The sequence below is a fragment of the Vicugna pacos genome, chromosome 1 (genome assembly GCF_048564905.1).
Source record: "Vicugna pacos chromosome 1, VicPac4, whole genome shotgun sequence".
NCBI classification, from domain to species: Eukaryota; Metazoa; Chordata; class Mammalia; order Artiodactyla; family Camelidae; genus Vicugna; species Vicugna pacos.
In genome coordinates, this window is record NC_132987.1 from 14,600,071 (window position 1) to 14,621,598 (window position 21,528).

At 39.3% G+C, this 21,528-nt stretch overlaps 1 protein-coding gene across 2 annotated transcripts in view; it reads right to left on the minus strand.

The window, feature by feature from the left end:
* RYK (receptor like tyrosine kinase) overlaps positions 1 to 21,528 on the minus strand; it is a 96,697-nt gene that overhangs the window by 49,178 nt on the left and 25,991 nt on the right. For both annotated transcript variants that reach the window (XM_072955149.1, XM_072955124.1), the window contains exons 2-4: positions 14,554 to 14,675; positions 3,621 to 3,720; positions 1,331 to 1,465 (exon numbers count right to left, since the gene is read on the minus strand). In XM_072955149.1, coding sequence (XP_072811250.1) covers positions 1,331 to 1,465; positions 3,621 to 3,720; positions 14,554 to 14,675 — 357 coding nt within the window. The remainder of the gene's footprint in view (positions 1 to 1,330; positions 1,466 to 3,620; positions 3,721 to 14,553; positions 14,676 to 21,528) is intronic.

A 21,528-nucleotide genomic window follows, 5' to 3' on the forward strand; every position in this document is an offset into this window, starting at 1 on the left:
CGCTAAGTAAACTTACTGTGGTCATCATTTCACAATGTACGTAAATCAAAATCACTGTGCTGCACACCTTAAACTTACACAGTGATGCATGTCAATTATATCTCAAAAAAACTGGGAAAAATATATAAAGAGGATAATTGTTTATATTTATTCTAATTAAAAGATTAAATTGAAGCTTAAAAAATGCCCATTCTACTGCAGTACAACTTTTTTACTGACATGTATCTGGACATCAGCCATTAAGACACATGTGCTGGCCTCAGGGTTTTTGATAACACACAGAACTAAACTCAACTAGGAAATGTGTTTAAGAGACAGTTTGACAATGAAGCAAGAGCATGGGTCTGCATCTCAGCTGTACCACACAGCTGTCTGGCCTTGGCAAGCTGGTTGGATTCTCTGAGCCTCAGCTTCCTCCTCAGAAAATGGAGCTAATGAGAGAATCTACTGCTTAGGGTTGTAAGGACTAAATGGGTTTAATGTGTGCAAAGCACCTGGAACACAGCAGTCACTCAGAATTTTAGAGGGGTTTTCTTTAGCATTTTTTTGCCTACCTTAGCTACTAACCAACTCTACCTATGTGACCTTGTAAATTCAGGTCACTTTTACCTCTCTGGAACTTAAAGTCAGTGGGTTGGACTAGATAACTTTTAAGAAGAACTTTAAAATTCTTTGATCTATGATCTAATATGCTGGAACTCTTTCATATCCACTGTAATTTTCTGAGTAACAGATTAGTCAAAACAAAAACTACTAACATTTATAAGTACCTATATACGGTATTCTAAGCTTTAGGCTGGCTAGATTCAATCAATCTAAAATCAACCAACTGACCTCTTTAAACAGGTTATTGTGCCATTTTACAGATGAAAACACTGAGATTTAGGTTAAAACACTTGTTCCAATATTCTGTCAAAAGCAGAGCTGTAATTCTAATGCAGGTCTTTCTGGCCTCAGGGCAATGCTTCTGCATTACAGTAATTTATAAAGGAAACACAGTTAACACTCTCTTACTCAGGGACCCTAACAAAATTACCTGCTTTCTTTACCTCTTCAGCCACTTTAGTGCTACTTCACATTCTTAATGGAAAATGTCCTTAGCAATTTTGATCAAAGATTTTGAGAAAGCAGGGACTGAGTGGGGCCTGAGTGAGATTCCTGGCAACAAGCTATCTGGTGATTATCTTGCAATTTCATCTGTTCGTGCTCTCTCTTTTCTCATTTGCAACCACAATCAAGCTTTGATCACAAATCTGTAAAGATGACAAAATCTATTTTTGACCTTCTCACATCTATATAAAACACATACTTTGGTAAATAAATTCCTTACTTTTGTAGCACATTTTCCTTCGTTTGAAATTTAGGACTGTAAAGTTTTTTGAAGAATTTACTGTCAAGTTGAGCTGCATTAGTATCATAACCTCAGAATCTACTTTGCCGGTACAGGAAAGCTCGACCCGAAACACTGTTTAAAAAAACAGTAAAGAAAAAAATATTTTAATTTTCTAAAAATCAACATTAATGCCCGTTAAATAATTTAGAACTTATTTTTGTTGCAATAAAACTAAAAATAATATATTTACATAAAATACTAAGGAGAAACTTGCGGAGAACTTAATCTACAGACTATACAGCTTTGGACATTAAGCGCATTATAGATACAAAAGTTAGCATTAAAGAACAAATCAAGACAAAGGAAGAGAGTTGTTTTCAACTTCTGCTCATGATTCTTTCTTTCTTTCTTTCTTTCTTTCTTCCTTCCTTCCTTCCTTCCTCCCTTCCTTCCTTCCTTCCTCCCTTCCTTCCTTTCTTTATAAATCTATATTTTAAATTGGGGGAGGGAGTAGGAAAGAAAGCACCCCCTCTACCAGGCCCTACTCAGTGGCAGCTCCTTGTTCCACAGGGTTAAGGAAGACTCTGAGGAAATAAAGGTTGTTTGGAAAACTCCAGGTGTCATTGCTTTGTATGTTGTGATGGGCAGAAGGGATGAAGCGAAGTATGAAGGCCCCTCACACCCTCCGTCCTGCCCCAGGCTAAGTCCTGGAACCCAGGGGTAGAGAAAGCACCTCTTTCACTCCTGCTTCCTTCCCGGGACCGCTGCCGGCCACGCAGCACTAGAGAAGGACAAGCAGGAAGAGCAACGCTCATGCCGATCAGCTGGGCTCAGCTCCCTCGTGATTTTTAACGTATCCCTTTGTCTCCCAAGTCCCCTTATTATAATACAGTAAAGCTACAGAATCCTAAGGCAGGCCCTGCCACCTCACTAGTCACATCAACAGTCATAACAACAAACATTACTGGATAACAGGGAAAGACAATTCACCATCAAAATGCAATCATGAATTTATTGCTCTTAATGAAGAGATTAAATAGAAATCTGTAAACAAAACTGATACATTTTCAACTATGTGTTTAAAAAAACTTCTCTAAGCAGAAACTGGATTTAATCAGTTATTGTAGCAATGGGATAACATTGCTTTGGTTCACTTAAAAAATATCTCTGTTTAAGATTCTTTTTCTACAAATTTAGAATGTATCATTCTACCATCTGTATCAGTGTATGAGCGATGTGCATTTCTGAACTCCTTTACTGGCCCATGTAATAATAAAAATTAACCAGCCTTCCCATGCTTGCCTAAAACTTATGTCCCTAATAACAGTGAATAAGACTGCCAGAAAAAAGTTCTGTAACACTGGGGCTTATATTATACCTTTAAGTTTTTTAAATTTTCATTTGTTTAAAATCTCACACCTCTGGAACTTTTCTCAAAAGGTTGGCTCAAAAGTAGTTAAATTGGTGCAAATATGACAGTTAAATCATTGACTCAGATCTGTCCTGAGTGTCTATCCCACTTCAGATGCTACGCTAGGCACTGAGGGTAGATAACAGAAAAAGGCAGCTCCTGCCCTCAGAGTGGCCACAGGCTAGTAGGGAGAGACAAAGACAAAGAATTACAAGATAATGTGATAGCTCTAAACAGTGAAATACAACTCCTGTGGGGCAGGAAAAACAGAAGAGTTAACAACTGGAGGGAGAGGAGACAGAAAGGAGAGTGCAGATTTTGAGGTTTGCAGAATATTTAGTATGAACAGAAACTCACAAGCAGAAAAGATGAGAAGATGGCTCCAAATACAGAGATGAGCATGTGCAAAGGCACGGCTCTCAGAACTGCACGTAGCATGCCACTGCCGGACACTGCGGCAAGTGCAGCGACTAGGCTAGACAGGCAGGCAGGGGTGAGCACAGCACAGGGGCTGGCGAGTCTGGAATGTTGATGGGTTGATGGGGGTGAGGCACGGATGAGCTTTATGTCATGGGGTCAGAAGTGAGTGTTCAACGATCATGGGGGCTGCAGTGTGGAAACTAATAGAAGACAAGTAAGACCAGCCATGGGGACCTAGGAAGGGGCCAGCAATGCATAAAAGGAGATAAAGAGCTGAGGGCGGATAGTTCTGGAGGGGATGGAAAAGAGGGGCTGGTCTAAACAGTACAAGTAATGACTATCTATAAAAACTACTTTTCAAAATACTTACACTACGTATCAGTAGTTAAACTCTTCTTTGAGGGTATGGGGGACATAGATAAAAACAGTATGTTAAATTCTGTCATTGAGACTCACCTGATAAAGTGCGTGGAACTTCCCCCTGAGCAGAAATGTTGACCTGGGGCATGTCCATAGCCACAAAATTGTCTACTTGGAATCCCAGCTTATATTCAACCTATAACATGGAGAAATAAACAAATTGGATCCATGATAACAGAAAGGGCACTAACAGCTTTTTTCACTGATTAAGTCATTACCTAATGAATGCATGAACCTTTCACATGTACAAATAATCTAGCTATTTTTTTAAAAAGTCAAAATTGTCAGAAATAGTCCTAGAAATGTTCTTTTTTTTTTTTTTGCCCCAACAGCTGAAGGAACCAATCCAGGCAAATTCAATACACACAAAGTAGCCAGAGTGGGAATCCAGCTCTGCTGAGTCTGATTCTAAGACTTTCCCCACAAGACTGTGCTGCCTCTCATATGATCCATTAGATGACTGTTTTGGGGGTGTGTTTGTTTGTTTTTTTCCTTCTGGTTTTATGGAGATATAATTGGCATACATCCCTGTTAAGTTTAAGGTTATAGCAAAATGATGTGACTTACATACATGATGAAATGCTTATCACAGTAAATTTAGTAAGCATCCATTATCTCATATGGATACAGAATTAAAGAAATAGAAAACATTTTTTGAGATGAGAACTCTTAGGATTTACTCTTAACAACCTTCATATATAACATACAGCAGTGTTAATTATGTTTATCATGTTGTACACTACATCCCTAGGACTTATTTATCTTATAGCTGGAACTCTGCAGTGCCTTCTGACTGCCTTCATCCAATGTCCCTCACCCCCACCCCGTCTCTGGTAACCACAAATCCGGTCTCTTTTTCTATAAGTTTGTGTATTTATTTGTTTTTAAAGTATAACTGACCAACAACACTTTGTTAGTTCCTGTTACACAACACAGTGATTTTCTTCTACACATTTCAAAATGATCACAGTAAGTCTAGTTACAATATGTCACCACAAAGATATTATTTAGTTATTGCCTATACTCCCCACACTGTAAATCTCATACCCTTGACTGCTTTTTTGCAACTGTAAGTTTGTGCCTCTTAATCTTTCTCACCTAATGCTTCCTCCCCCTCACCCCACTAGCCTCTGTTAACGTTTGTTCTCCGTATTTATGACTGTTTCTATTCTGTTGTGTTTGTTCATATGTTCCTCGGAATTTTTAATTGGATAAAAATTCAATCTCGTAAGCCACCCTCTATTTCATGTCCAGAGCAGTACCACCACTCTCCTGTAAAATCTGCCATCTAGGATTCAGAAATCCTGCTGAGAACTATAAGCCATCGACGGAAAAGCCCTGGAGAGGCAGACAGGAATGAAGAGCCAAGGAATTGAGGTGTATAATTTACAGACCATGACTAGCCACCAATGTCTTCTGCAGCTGATAAAAGCCAAGCTCTGACTGGTGGATGAAGGTCTGTTCTACAAACTCACTCACCCCACAAGCAGAGTCCAAGGCACAAGTTTCTCACAGAATATCTATCCAAGCCACATTCTCTAGTTCAGCTTTCACCATTAAGAAAGCTTATGTTTGGATGCCCATCTAACCTCTGTATCTATATCTCTATTGATTCAGAATCCAGAAAAGGAAGAGAGGTGACTAGGAAGGCAATCCTGGAACACCTGGCCTACAGAGGTAACTCAGTAGAACCAATCAGCACCAATAAATGAATACAGCTCTGCTGCTAGAGATGTTCATGAAAGAAACAGCTCAAACTACAAAGCAACAGGTGAAATTCAGAACAGCTGCCACCTTCAAGACCTTCAACAAGACCTTATGTTGTTACTCTCAGGACATGCTACTCTCTGTTCTGCCCTTGGAGTCTCAATAAGAATGGTACCCACCTACCATTCAGAGGTCACAAGGGCAGCTTTGGTGGAGGCTGGGATTGGCAGAAGCCAAAGGATTGTGGGTTGGGTTAGGAAAAGAGCAGCAGGAAAGAGATTTAAGAAACCATTCTTTAAGAAACTTAACTAGGAAGAATGGAACCAGGTAATGGTTTGGGGGCGGGGGCAGGGGCAGGGTGCAGATTTCAAAGCCTTTCCTTTTTTTTTTTCACTAGGAGATACTCAAATGTGTTTATATGCTAATGAAAAAAAACAACAAAATGGGATATAACAAAGATGAAAGGAAACAGGAATAGAGTAACCTCCCAGGCTATAAGAGAAAGGATGGACACTCAGGCATCAGCTAGGTCAGAAGATGTTTAACCCATGGATAAGAAGAAGGGCTCAGTACAATGAACATTAACTCCCCCTCTGGATCTTCTTGCAAACTCTACTTTAAAGCCCCTGAACACTAGAAGGGTATGGAAATACTAAACTTCTGCCTGACAGTTAAGACAGGTATACAAACAATTGTTACAGGCTGTATTTGATAAGTGCCAATTTCACAGCAAAGGAAATGCTCTTGCTGCTGCACATCAGTGACTCACTTAGTGGTACCTTAGCTACAAGTGTTCGCTAGCACCTTAGTATGCCGCAATACTGTCACTGCCACCAGGGGGTGCGAGAGAGCTACGGCCCAGCAACTTTGGGCCAAGAACGAGCAGGCTTCCGGGCAGCACTCACTAACATTGAGAATACACTGACTACATCCCTATATCCCTGCTATCTCTTTTAACAGGACAAGAAGGGCAAGTGCATGAAAAAAAATTAAGTCCAGTCAGCAAAAACTGGACTGGAACCGTGAGACCGAGGGACCGTAAGGTAAATTATTAACTTCTCCAAGTTTCAGTTTTTATAGAATGAGGCTACTACAAGTTATGAGGATCAAGTAGGATAATTAATACAACACAGCTGTCAGTCTGGCACAGGTCCCCTGATAAACACAGACCCCAGTGGCATCAGCAGTCATTCCAGAGAAGCCTATGCCCCACCGCACTTCCCCATAAGCACCACCCGACACCCGACCCCAGAATTCTGACACCAGCCTTCCTGTGTTCTGCCAAGAACAATGCTGCAGCCCTTCTGTTTTACCCCCTTCTTGGGAACCCCAATATTCTAAACAGCCTCCCACACTCTCAGCCTCTTCACAAGTGTCTTACCCATCATCTCCTGGCTTTCCAGTCATTCAGTTCCTACAGCCTCCATCTCTCAGTGCCTAGGCAGCAGGGTCAGCATTCTTTTAGGATCATTACATTAGGTCCTTTCTACACATCCCTTCCTCATGCAAACTCCCCTATACTCTGAAGCTCACAGCTTCTATTCATAATGACTATCTCTCATGCCATCAACATCACTGACACACAGGACTTGCAGAGGCCTTGGTCCTTGGCCCGTTTTGTCTCCTGCCATCTTCCTGGTGGCTTCAATATTAACTATTCAGTATTCCTATGTACTCAAGAATTGTTCCATAACCAAAACAAATGCAAAAAACCCACTCTACCAAAGATCCCATCAGTACCTCTGATCCCTACAAAAACAGTTCTTTTGTCTCCAACACTCTGATTCAACCAACATTTATAAGCCCAGTGCTGTGCTCACAGATGGGATGCAACGATCAATAAAGCTATTTCCATCCTCTTCTGGTTGGACCTGGTTTCACTTTCCCACAGCCTGTGCCCCAAAGAAGATTATGTTACTGACACAGTTACATTGTCATCAGGACTCTGACCACCTCTCACTCTACTCCTGCTGCCCAGCACTGCTGGAGGAAATCACATCCCAGAAAGAGAAGGGGTCTTAGACAAGGATGACCCCCAGGCTCAGGGTAGGTCCTTAATCCTGCTCAGCAACCTTTCCTCACCGACGCCTCTGTCCCTCGTCTTCTCACTCCAAATCTCACAGGATCCACCACTTCACTCCTGCTGTCCTCCCCATTTCCCTACTCTCAGACAATGCCCTTGTCCTCTTTGGCTGGCACACAGGAACCCCTCTTTTGCCTTTTTTTCAGCACCAGGCACATCTGTGAGAGCACTCAACCTCTGCACGCCAGTCCTAAGGAGAGATTTACCCTCCTCTCCAAATGATAAGCCCTTCTCTCCCAGAACACTAGGTTCACGCCCACTTCACCACCAAAGGGGTCTCGTATTATCAACTGATCTCTCTCACTCTCCTGCATCTTCATTCTCTCCTCTCATATGCCCAGTTACCTACCAGACATAGCTACCTAATAATCTTACAATTCTGAAATGTAACAGATTCAAAACCAAACTTACGCTTCCCCTGGAATAAAGACTTGTCTCAGCTACTGCAAGCAGAGGCACAGCTAGCCAGGGACCAGAACTCCTGGGGCAGCAGACAGAGAGTGAGCGGCAAACAGGGTCAAAGGCCCCCAGCTGCAGTGCTGAGGGTGGGCGACAAGAACAGCACCCGAGAGTCTCAGTGTGGCAAGAGGAGGGCAGGGCAGGAGGGAGAGAAATGAGCCTGTGAGTGGAGCTGGGCAGAGTTAGGAGAATGGGGAGAGGTGGCAAAGGGGCTGGGTACGATTTCTGGGGAAGTCCAACACTTTGGCCAACAGCAGCTTGGAAAACTAAGAAGTGTGGAAGCATGATGCCTGTCCTTTGCTCCCGTCCTTTTTGAGGGACTGTCTCAACATGTAAGGCATTCCCAAGGCAGTTGTCTTCTTCCTCCAGAATCTTTAGAATATAAAATTTTAAATTGCAGTTCCTGGTATTAGAGAAGAAATTGTCAATTATTAAAGTCCAATTTTCTCTACTTTGGCATGTATCAATCTATATGGAATCTCACCTGCCAATGATTCTTTGAAGAAACAGATCTGCTCTAAAGCTAGCATTTATAATCTACTGGAACAAAGGAAATCTGAGCAGCAGTTGTTTATCAGAAAAAAAGAATGAGCCAAAAGACTTGAGAAGAGAAACCAGAGAAAATATAAATATTTGAATCAGCTAAGAAATAAACATTTTTGGTAGTCTTTCCTTACTTAGAAATAAATGGCAATTGCAAATAGGCAGCTGATGAGTAAAGCCACTTCCTTTTGGAACACAGTACAAGTTTAAAGTGAATACACTTGCCTACAGCCAAATAGCCTTTTAATTTCTCTTAAATTACCAAAAGTGCTGCCTTTCTCATAGAAACCCCACTCTGCAGGGGATATGGCAGGCTGGCCCCAGGGGCTGCTGTAGGAACTCTGGACAAGTTCCCTGCAAACTCTCCAGACAATGATGAAGAATTCCTGAGACCAGAGAACAGCTAGGGGACGGGAGCACGTGGGGGGAGTATTCTGCTACATTTTGGTGTATTTTTGCCTTTCAGCTATCTAAAATACCTACTGACACTTAACAGATGCAGTTGCATGGTTTTTTCTGGATACTGGAGAACGCTAAGAAATACAGAAGAAACCAATTATCTGTTAAAACCACCAGCAGTCTTTTGGTATTTCTGGGGAGTGTGTGGTCTTGTGAAAGAGAAGCAACACCAGAGTTCTCATCCCATCTGGAAATGCAATTAATCCACTGTATCACCCACCACTCACTAAGGCAGTGGGACACACATGTCAAGAATAAGACACAGCTCCAGCCTGAGAAGACCATAATCAGTTTGGCAAGACAGAAGAGTCACATGAACACTGGAGAACAAGTACTACAAAAGCTTTGATGATGTATCAGAACTAATACATCTACAATGTGAAGTGACATATCAAGGAGCCTAGAAATCTTTGGAAGCAAATATCTCATCTTCTGGCAATTCTTAAAAAGCAAGAACTGTGAAATGCTACAGCCTGGGAACCACGGCCTGCTCCTAAAAGTTCCTAACTGCATCCCAAAGCCAACACGATCAGGTGAAGAACTCACTGCTGTGTCTCTCCTACCCCTTTGCATGACTTTCCCATTTCAAAAATACATATATACACATACATACACACACACGTACATCTTACCTGTGCACAGACTATCTTTAGAAGGGGAGACCAAAATCAGGTAACAGTGGATGCCCATGGAAGGTGAGCTAGGTGGCAGGACTGCTTGGGGATGGCCAAGGAAGATGTAAGGAATTTATTTTCTACTGTGTATCCTTTACGCCTTTTGAGTTTTTTTACCATGTACATATATGGAATACTCAAAAGATTAACTTTTAAAATAAACAAACTTCAGTTAATTATCTGTGCTAAAATCACCAGAGACTATGACCTAAAACTGGAATTAGGAGCTGCTGTAGAGGCTCAACCTGAAATTAAATTAACATACACATATTCCTTAGTTTTTTATCATAAAATGTCTTAAGATATAACATTATTAGCACTTTCCTATAAATTCTTACACCTGCTACAGATGAACTGTGAAATCAGTTTAGCTGCATATTCAAACTATGAATTCCATTCATTTTTCCAAACTTACAACTTTATTCAGAGCAAAAAATCTGAAAAATCCCACGTATGCAACTAGTTGTCAACTAGTTTGTCAAGTGTGCCCAAACTATGTTTTCACACTTTTAGAAACAGGAAATTTACTGCTCCTAAAGCAGCACATTCTAACTTTGAAAAGCTCCCCATTTGTTGAACTGTGGCCTGTGGCTTCTGCTTCGTAGTCAGGGAGCTCCTGTAACTCAGCACCAGGTGCCATACCAGGCACAGAGGACACAGAGAAAGACAAAAGGAGGTTCCTACCCCTAGAGTGCTCAACATCTTGGAGGGAGACATAAAAGAAAATCAACTACTAAAACATTCTTAGAGTATGAAGAAGGAAAGAGAAGGTCACTGTGGGTACAGAAAAGGGCACTTGACATAGTCAAAAAAGAGAGGTGACAGCAGGCCCGAGTCTCACAAGATAAACAGGAGTTAATGAGGTAAAGACTGGGAACAGGGCATTTTTAGCAGAGCACACAGCAGCAATGTCCAGAGCAAAGGATATTCAAGACTGCCAGACTGAGAAAGAAAAAAAATTAAGTACTAAACAATTAGCTGTAGGGCAGGTAGAAAAGAAAGGCAGGAATGAAATCACTGAGTCTCCCTAAGAAACTGGAACTTTATTCTGATGACAACCATGAGCCTTTGTTGGGGGATGCAGCAAGAGGTCAGCCCAGAGGCAAGGAGACCAGTTAGAAGACTATTTCCATTTCTAGTTAAGAAACAATGAAAGTCCAAATTACAGATGAGGCATTCGGTCTTGAGAGATGTAGGAGAAGAATTTAAGGTGTAATTAATTATGAGACAGAATCAAGACAGTACAGGAGAAGGAGTCTAGGCTTCTGGCGTGTAAGTGAATGGTGATGCTCTCCAACAAGTCCGGGAACTCCTGCTTTACAAGGACTACCACATCAGCAAGGGCAGCCCAATGCGCACTGATGATGGTATTTAAAATCTGCACAGAAGTGGTTTGGAGGTCATGCTCTACGAGATAATGAGATTAATACACAAGTACAAGAGAGCTATACCAAGGCTCCTCCTGACCCAGCACGTACCCCAGGTCAGTACTGCTTCCCGTTCAGACATATATACCCATCTGAGCCCCTTCTAACTACTCTCCTCCACTCCAGTGTCTTCCTTGTGGCAGGCTCCTAAAACTCCTCTGGCACCCACTATCAGCAGTCAGATCCGTGAAACTGACTCCAAATTAAAAAAAAAAAATCCAGGTAATGTGTATTTTTAAAACAAGTGAGTACAAGGAGGTCTAATTCTGTTCAATTCTAACAGCCACCTTCCACACTGCCTTTTTATTCACAAGTCAGTGCCCACACACTTGCCCAGGAAACACGCTTGTGAGACACCAGCATTCTTTTTTCCCAAGTGGGCCCAGAAACAGTCACACCTTGTTCCAGGTCAGCAGTGTACCCAGAACAGAACCTCTACTATCTTGTTAGAGTTTTCACTATTTTAAAATACCCATATTATTTGTTTTTAAACTCATCAACATTAAAGGTAGGAAAAGTAACAAAGGACTAATTATTGGCTTTTTGGAAAATATAAGAAGCTTCTCTGCCTGAAAAATGTTCACAGAAACACTGGATCTCAGAGTTGCAAGGGAACTTAAAATTCAATACCGCCACTCCACAAATGTTTAAATTCTTTCCATAACACTCCTACCAAATGGTTACCCAGGGCAGATCTGACCTCTTCCAGTGAGAGGGAACAATCACACTGGCTACAAGGGAAGCCCAGTTCTAAACACAGATGCAAAAACTAGTGGTTGCAAGGGTGATGAGGAATGGGATTTTTATGCATAATTTCAAATTACTTCCCCACAATTACTTGTTCATTGTAAAGGAGAAAACTTTACAATGGAGAAACTTGGTGACTTGAGTGATCACAGTTAACATCAACACCAAGGGAACAAGCCGACATCACATGCACCTTGGAGGACAGCCCTCCTGTGGTGTTACCACCAAGCAGACACTCCTGAATCTCATCATGAGGAAGCCTCACACAACTCAACATGAAGGACAGCCTACTGGCTTGTATGTTTCAAAAATGTCAAGGTCAAGAAACACACAAAAAAAGCTATGGGGGAAAAAAAAGCTACAAAGAAGATGACTGGAGTAACAGATGAAATTGAGTTCAGTAGATCAGATAACAGTAGTGCATCAATGTTAAGTCTCCCGATTTTGATCACCGTACTTTGGTTAGGTAAAGAATGCCCCTGTTCTTAGAATATACACACTGATGTATTTGGGAGTAAAGGGACACGATGCTTGCACCTGCACACAGTTCAAGGGGAAAAAGTGTGTACACACAAGGGTGAGGAGAGAGAATTAGTAACAATGATAAAGTAAGTAAACAGAGCAAACCAGCAACAATGAACGAATCTAGGTAAGAGATATATGAGAATTCTTAGTACTGTTCTTGTAATTTTTCTTTCTATTGAAATTATTTATCAACTTAAAAGTCGCACCACCCCCCTCAAATAACAGTAAAATCGCACAATGTTATGTAAGAATACTGAAAAATGTGTTAGCCCTGTTTGCTTGAAGAGTTCAAGTGCTTACTCATTCAAACTAACAGATCTCAGATTAAAATGTCTCAGATGAACCTCTTCTGAATTATCTATACCATTTATGTTAGCACTTCAGCATACCCAAGTTACAGTTTACTAAGTGTTCTTAGTTGTTTCACATGCATTTTCACCTTCTGTTTTTGCAGATTACACCCTAAAGAGATCTACCCACTCCTAAAAGAACACCCCCATATTTGAACACCCCAAGGCTATAATATTGGACAGCTGAGGTGCTCCAGGCAGCAAGGTACGTATGCTTTACTCAGGATCCAAGTTAATTCAACTTTAAAATCACAACATTCCTGCAGCTATGTTCTAATGCATGTATGTGTACGTGTGTACAATGCTTCTCTAATGTATGTGTGAGTATATATAAAGTGGATATATGCATATTTATCTAATCACTTTTACTTATCTGATTGGCAAACAAATATACTTAAAATATTTAATATTGAAGAAATTGAAGAAATAAGCACCTTATTCATTATGTAAGCAATGTTGGTTCTTTGGTACCATCCTGGGAAAGGGAAGGGAGAGGCAGTTTGGTAATATCGATCAAAATTTTAAACATGCACACTCTTTAATCCAGCCATTTCACTTCCTGGTGAAAAAGTACCATTCAGCAATAATGCCCAAAAATTTCTTGAAGATGTTCTTTATGTATGTTTATACACACACATATATACCTATATGCATACACACATATATACAGCTACAAACATAAACATACATACACATTCACACACACGTATTTTTTCTGTATCTACATTCATCAATAACTGAGGTAGACACAGAAACAAAAGACGAGCTACCCATTGTTTTCACCATCCCTTTACCATGGATCTTGCCTGCCAAACAGAATGAAGGAACTATTTGTAATAGTGAAAGGAAACGTTCAAAATAGCAAAATGCTATTAAAAATCCACGTGTCAATGAAGCACTTAACAAATAACCATACATCATACATTCATGCAATATTATATCTGAAAGCCATTAAAGAGACTGAGTTAAATCTGTAAGTAGAAAATTAGAAAGATGCCAAGATAGAGTAGTAGATAAGGGGAAAAATACTGTATAAACATGTGTCATAAAATCCCTTTTTTGTTTAAAAAGGAAAAAGAAATGAGCCTTGAAGTATACCAAATTATAAACAATGGTTACTTCTCAGTACAGATCTACAAAGTCTTAATAGTTCTATAATACTTGAATTTTTCCAATAATTATTATTGTTTTCTAAGTAGATAAAAAAAGTGGTCAAATTTAAATGATTTGCAAAAAAGAGCCGGACAGACGCCATTTTATAATAACTTAAAAAATAAACTCTACATTAGGTATTCTTTTTTGTTTTTAGTAACAAAAACTATTTTTATGTCCCAAATAAAACCCTATACAGAAGCCTATACACAACACTGATAAAAAAAACTGAAGCTGCCAGGGGGAGGTGGGCGCTACACTCAGCCTCTCACTCTTCGACCTAAAAGACATGTTAGAGGGGCCCAGACAGTCAGAGGAAAGGTGAAGAATGCAGTAACAAGTAAACCAGGCAAGAGGCTCCTTCCGGTTACAGAAGCTGAGCCACAGCACACATGGGAGCCTGTGTCTGCTGTCCCTTACTTTCACCGTCTCCCCGTAAGTGACAGAACTATATCCATTACCTCAAACATGTTTAAAACACCTATCTTACCAATTCCCCCATCCCCGATTCATGTCGCTTCATCGTAACAACACAGTCATTAGCAGGTCCTACTGTCCCCTCTTCCAGCTAGGGCAACATACTGGATTGAAAAGCCTGAAAAGATTTAAGTGTTCTGTCATAAGCTTGTCACATAAATAATGGCTACCTTGATTTTCAAGGATTTGAGAAAGTCTAGAGGAATAGGTTCAAGATTTAAATGTGAAAAGACCCAGTACTGCTATAGCCCTCCACCCACGCACCCTCTTGTGCAGCTGGCAGTCCACCCCTCAGACAAAGCCCTTGCCTCAGCCTCTGGGCCTGGGAGGTCCTGTCTTGGCATCTTTGGTTGACCATTCTCTTACCTTGGACTTTGCATGCCAAGTGAAGTGCAGGAAATTTGTCTCGCTGGGTACTAACAGGTTAAAGGACAGAGCGTAGTGACTAATAAGATCATTTCTCACATAATAAAGTTCTGCATCAAGACCTAGGGGAAAAAATAGAGAAAAAAAAGAATTAAAATACCTAAAATACTCTCAAAAGCATTAACCATCAGTATTTCAAATACTGATAATAATAATAGGGCAAAAATAACATTGATTTACAAATGTACATCACAAACATATCTCAGAATGTGCTGCCTTACGAAGCAGGAAGGGCACTGGGTTTCATCATCGCCAACAAAGATGAAGAAGCTGACTCTCAAAACAATGAAGTGGTTTTCTGGCTAAATACACATGTGCTAGAACCAGAACTCATAGCCACTGGATCTTCCGAGAACCGGTGGGACACTCTTCCTTTTGGACACAGTCCTTCTCAGAGAAACACCTAGAAACAAAAGCCCCGTTACCCTGCAAAACTGATGAGGATTTAGGAGGAAAGACTGGAAATGGAAGGGAGAAAGGAACTTGAGTGAAAACATCAGTATGAGCCAAGGCCCTAAGACCCCACCAGAGCTGCCCTCTGTTTGCATCACCACCGTGTGCCAGCTGCTCCAACAGCATTTTACCAAGGTACACACATACCAGTTACTGCACAAACACATCCTCTTTCCCACCTAGACTACAAGGTGGAAAACTCCGTAATTCTCATATTCCCTGCAGACAGAAGTAACAGAGATGACAGAAAAACGCTGGAGACTTCAAATTTCACTCATTCCCATACCACTTTCTCAGTCAAGGTCACATCCAATCTCTAACATATACCATGTTTCTCAGTTATTTGATACCCTTTCATCCTACGTATATTAAACATTTTCTTTAAAATTAATTAATTTTTAAAATAAAAATTTTAAAGGCAAAATTTAATCACTCTCTTGAGTGGAAAGCAGTAATTATTGTGAAAAAACACAAGGTAACAAAAAAAAAAACCTCAAATAAAAGGAAAACAGAACAATGTTACTAAATGCTAGCTTAACACTGCTGCCCACATCAAGGCAGAGTGAGCCAGAGCCCAGCTCATTGATTACAAAAGGGAGGAGGTGGATAACAGCAAGCAGAGGGGTAAAGGATCAGAGGTTTTCTCCATGATAATACAAAAGAACTGAAAGAATAAAAGCAGAGAGTAACTGTCTATCAGTTGATTTACTGTTATTTAAAGTTGTGTCCAGGTGTCCCTCTAGTAATGCATGGGACATATTCCACACTTTGGAGAGAAAAAGGTACAGGGGAGGCCAATTGGAATGTAAATTTCATATTTACTGAGCCTTATACCATGAATCTGAAACACCCTGCGGTATGCAATGAGGTCAAGGTGGGGATCCCATACCTCCTGTGATACAGAAACAAATAACTGCTGCAGGCATTTCTCTTGTAAAATTCGTTTTCTCACTTTTGAAATGAATCAAATACAATCAATCATTAATTCAGAAATGGATTTGAGGCTTACAAAGGGGAAAGTAACGCTGCTTTATTTATCCTATAGAGGATACCAGATGCAATGAGAGAAAGTTAGAGGTGTGTAACAGGCTCTCCCTGCCGGCAGGACAGAAAATGCTAGCAAACATCTAGGGAGCAAGGACTGGTGGTGTTGGAGGAAGGGGCAGGGGAGGCAGGAAGGGTGGAGAAGGGTAGGAGGGAAGCGCAAGAAAGCTGGGTACAAAGCAAGCATCGGCAATTTACATAATTTACACAATAACTGTAAATAGCTTAAATTTTGCTTGTTCTTAAAAAAGTCTGAGTCTTACTCTAGCCTAGATTGATGATGCTGTTCACAAGAGATATACCTAGAACAAATTTTTAAAATATAGGCCAGGTTAAAAAAAAAATGGAAGAAAAAACAAAGAAGTATGTACGGCAGTACTGACATCAGACAAATTAGAACTCAAGGTAAAAAGATTTTATATTAGTAAATTCATTAATTAATATGAAATAATAAGAAAAAGTTCATACTCATAAAAAACGTAAGAAAATACCAGTAGTGCAACTGACATAAGAGTTTCAAATATAGAAAGCAAACACGGACAGGGAGTTGGGAGTTCGAGATTTGCAAATACTAACTACCACATATAAAATAGATAAACAACAAGTTTCTTCTGTAAAGTACGGGAACTATATTCAATATCTTGTAGTAATCAACAATGAAAAAATATGAAAATGAATATATGTATGTATATATATGACTGAAACATCATGCTGTACATCAGAAGTTAAAAATCAAGAAGAAACAAACATCTACAATCATAGCTGGGAACTAACATCCTTCAGAAAACAAAAGATCAAAACAGATAAATTTTATTACAGACATAGAATTTGAACAATATATTTATGGGACATGAAACGAGAGATCATCAAGAATTAGACCATTCACATTTTAAAAAAAATGAATTCTAACTTGAAATAATGCAGGCTACCTCTGAGACAGGAGGGAAGGGGGCACGGTATAACCATTAAAAGAATGACACAGCAATTAAGGATATGACCATAACTGGTTAGAACCAACTCAGCCCAAGATGGTGGAGCATCAGACTTCTAGAGGACCTTGAACCTCATCATATGCTCATTATAATACATGAGCATGCTACATAACACACCCACAGGCACCATGACCTTCTGAGGCTGACCATAAAAGGACAAAAAGTGGGTGGTGGTCAAATTCCTGCAGATCTCAACCCCTTCCCCACAAAACAGCTGGACTAATCCTACCACTTGTTAGCATATGAAATTACTGAGCCCATTAAAACTAACAACACTGCATCCTGCTGCCTTTCTCTCACTGTCTTCTGAGACAGCCCATACTGTCAATGGAGTGTGTATCTACTTTAAACTAAACACCCTCACATCCTGCAGCCTCTGGCCTTTGGGATGGCCTGCATTCTGCCTATGGAATGTGTATCTTCTAAGCCTCTTTCACCTTCCAGGATGACCCCATCTCCCAGAGCTGCCTTTTGCCTTCTGACATGGCCTGCACTCTATAAAGTGTGTATCTCCTTGAGTAAATCTACTTTCACTCTACTATGGCTCGCTCTTGAATTTTTTTCTGCACAAAATCAAGGATCCTCACTTAGCAGGGTGCATCCCAGGGACTCACCGGAGACCCGGGACACACCCATTCTCTCACGCCCCATTTTCCTGCAACACTTTCTCTAAACAAATAACCACAATAAAGAAATAAAGTATAAGGTGATGATTATTTGAAAAGATTAATGAAACAGTTAAACTCTTTTGCAAGACTAAAGAAAAAAAGAAAGGAAACACAAATTACCAATATTAGGAATGAAGAGGGAACATTACTACAAATCTTACAGATGTTAAAAAAATAATAGGAATAACTTAATGACAATAAATTCAATAACTTATAGAAAAATCCTTGAATTTACCAAAACTGACGAGAAGAAATTAAAAATCCAAATAACTAAAACCTTCCCCCAAAGCTCCAGGTCCAGATGAATTCTATCAAACATTTAAGAACAATATAAAATCAATCTTGCACAAACTCTTTTAGAAAATAATCAAAGAAAGAATTTCCTAACTCCTAAGTTACACTGATATTAAAACCTGATGAAGACATTGTAAGAAAATCACAGACTGACCTCCTTCATGAAATTAGACATAAACGTTCTCCATAAAACATTAACAAACTGAGTCCAGTAATGAAGAAAAAAGAATACATCATGACCAAGTGTTTATGAAAGGTAAACTTTTAAAAATCAATATAATTAAACACATTAACAGAATAAAAGACAAAAATCCAGATCATCTCAATAGATGCAGAAAAAGCATTTGGTAAAATCCAGAGTCTAATAATGACCCCCCCCTCAAAAAAAACCCACCAAAACAATAACAAAAAAAAAAAAACCACTGTCAGCGAAGTAGGAAGAGAACTTCTCAGTCTGGTACAGAGCATCTACAAAAACGCTACAACTAAAACAAACAAACAAAACACACTACAGCTAACATCATACTGAATGGTGAATTTAAATTCTTATTTCTAAGATCAAAAACAAGGCAAGGATGTCCACTTCCAAGGTTCTATTCAACCTTGCACTGGAGGCCGTAGTCAGTGTGTAAGACAAGACAAAAAGGATGAAAGTTAGAGAGGATGAACTACAGCTCATTATTCAGATGATAGGATTATGTATGTAGAAAACACTATAAAGTCTAAAGTACTACTAAAACCAATTCATGAATTTAGCAAAGTCTCAGAATTCAAGGCCAATATTAAGAAATCAACTGTATTTCTATATATTAACAACAATTAGAAAATAAAATTTAAAACTTAATACCATAACATTAAAAATTGTCAGTATCTAGAAATAATTCTAATTAAAGTGAGACCTCTACACTTGAAAACTATATGACACAGTTAAGAAAAATTAAGAGATGACCTACGTAAGTGGAGAGATACCACTCTCTCAGATAAGCCGCAGCACTATTAAGAAGTTTCTCAAATTGATCTACAGACTTCAAGTAATCCTAATCAAAATCTTAACAGTTTTGAAGAAACAAATTAATTCTAAAATGAAATTTAAATGTCAAAACAGTCTTGAAAAAAAAAAGACAATGTTGGCAGACTCATATCACCTATTTCACAACATGATGAAGAGCTAGAGTAATCAAGACAGTGTGGTATTGGTGTAAGGGTAGACGTATCAATGGAACAGAAGAGAACCTAAAAATAAGCCCACAAATGGAATTTCAACAAAGGTACAATGGCAATTCAACTAAAGTGATGCTAAACCAAACGGATAAAGGTACGGGGGAAAAATCTTGAGCTCTATCTTACATATCACACAAAAATGACCCAAGATAGCTTACAGACCTAAATGGAACGGCTAACACTATAAAGCTTCTAAAAGAAAATGTAAGTGAATATGTTCATAACTTGGGTTAAGCAAAGATTTCTTGGACTGGCCACACAAACCATGGACCCAAAAAGAAAAAACTGATAAACTGGTCATCATCAAAATTAGAACTTGTTTCACAAAAGACATTAGGAAAATGAAGTTCAAGTCACAAACTGCGAAAAAAGATTCACAATAGATCTATCTAAAATGTCTTGTTTCTAGAAGATATGAAGATCTCTAATGTCAAAAGTAAAAGACAGCCCAATTAAATATAACGGGCAAAAGATATGAACATATATTTCGTAAGAAAAGATGTGTAAATGGACAACAGGCATAAGAAAAGGTGCTAAATATCATTAGTCATCCACAAAATACAAATTAAAACAATGAGATACCATTTCCGCCCACCACATGAATGACTAAATGTTGGCAAGAATGAGGAACAAGTGTAACTCTCATACATTCCTGGGAATATAAAAATTTGCAACTACCTTGGAAAACTGCAGGTTTCTTATAAAGTTAAGCATATGCCTATTCTATGACTCAGTAATTCCACTCCTAGCTAATTATCCAAAAGAAATGAAAACATGTGATTTCACAAAAAAAACTTCTATGTGAATGTTGATAGCATTTTTATTCAGAATAGCCAAAACTGGAAACAACAAAAATGTCCATTAACAGATGAATGAATAACCAAATGTGGTATATATTCACACAATGGAATACTCTTCAGCAATGAAAGTAAACTAACTGTTGAGACTGTAACAAAAGGGACAAATCTCACACACCATATGTGTGAAAGAGCCATACACAAAGAGGATACCCTACATAGTTATATTTACATAAAGTTTTAGAGTAGGCAGAATTAACTGATGGTGATAGAAATCAGATCACTGTGGTTGCCTGGGAAGGAGACTGGGTGGGAGATTGGTGAACTGATTGCAAAGAGAACTTCCCAGGAAGATGGAAATGTTCTGTATCTAATGGGTGTTGGTTACACAGGTGTATGCATTTTTCAAAACTCAACCAACTGTCCATTTAAAATCTGCACATTTCATTATAGGTAAACTTATTTTTTTTAAAGATGGGAAAAATGAGCCAACAATAGTTTTTACAAAGCTTGAATACCATAGACTTACCAGCATCAACATAACAAGTTTTAGAAAAAAATAATTAATATTAAGTGATCACAACTTCCTAATTGAAACTTCAAACTTCTTCCACAGGGAAATAAAGAATTCTGTTTCTACTAATAAATAACAGCTATAATGTTATTACTTGTAATAATAACAATAATGTATAAATATTTAAGTTTTCCAGACAGTTCAAACTGTCAAGAACACCCAGGGGTTCTGTAAACTCAACTCCCCATAAAGCTCCTTCCCAGTATCTTGGCTGCCTCATTCACTGGGAATTCTGGAACCAGTTCATAAAATTTCTGTACAACCTTCTCCTGTGACTTATTATGGTAGTCTCCCAACATCCTTGAAACCAACCAACTCTCAACCCGTCCTTCAATGTTCCTTTTATTCCTCAACTCCAACAACCTTAATCCATACCAAAGCAACCCATTTCTATGGACAGTGGCAATATATAAATTGCTCTACCTTCAAAATTTTGAACTGTAGTATCTCAATAGTTAGTAGCTCTTTAGCTCCTTCCCTTTATTGTTACAACAGCTGTTTTCTGGGCTCATAATATGTAGTGTCCATAATCTTCTTGTTTCTCCCATTCAATTGTAACAATCATTTCCTCATTTTCTTCTTATTGGCCTCAACTCCAGTTACTGTAATGACTTTCTCACCAGCACCCTCAACTTTCCCCCACAGCCTATGTCAGATATGCATACCCTACCCTTTAAACACCCAATCTTGAAGCGACTTGGCTCCTCTACTCCCTGTTTTCTCTGGTACTACATCCTGGATAAAGCTATTTCCACAAATGTCACTACAGAGTCAACATCTGAGGAGTGGCCAAGATGGCAGAATAGAGGGAGCCTAAGCTCACCTCCTTCACAAGCACTCCAAACTCACCACTAACTAGAACAACGATTGAT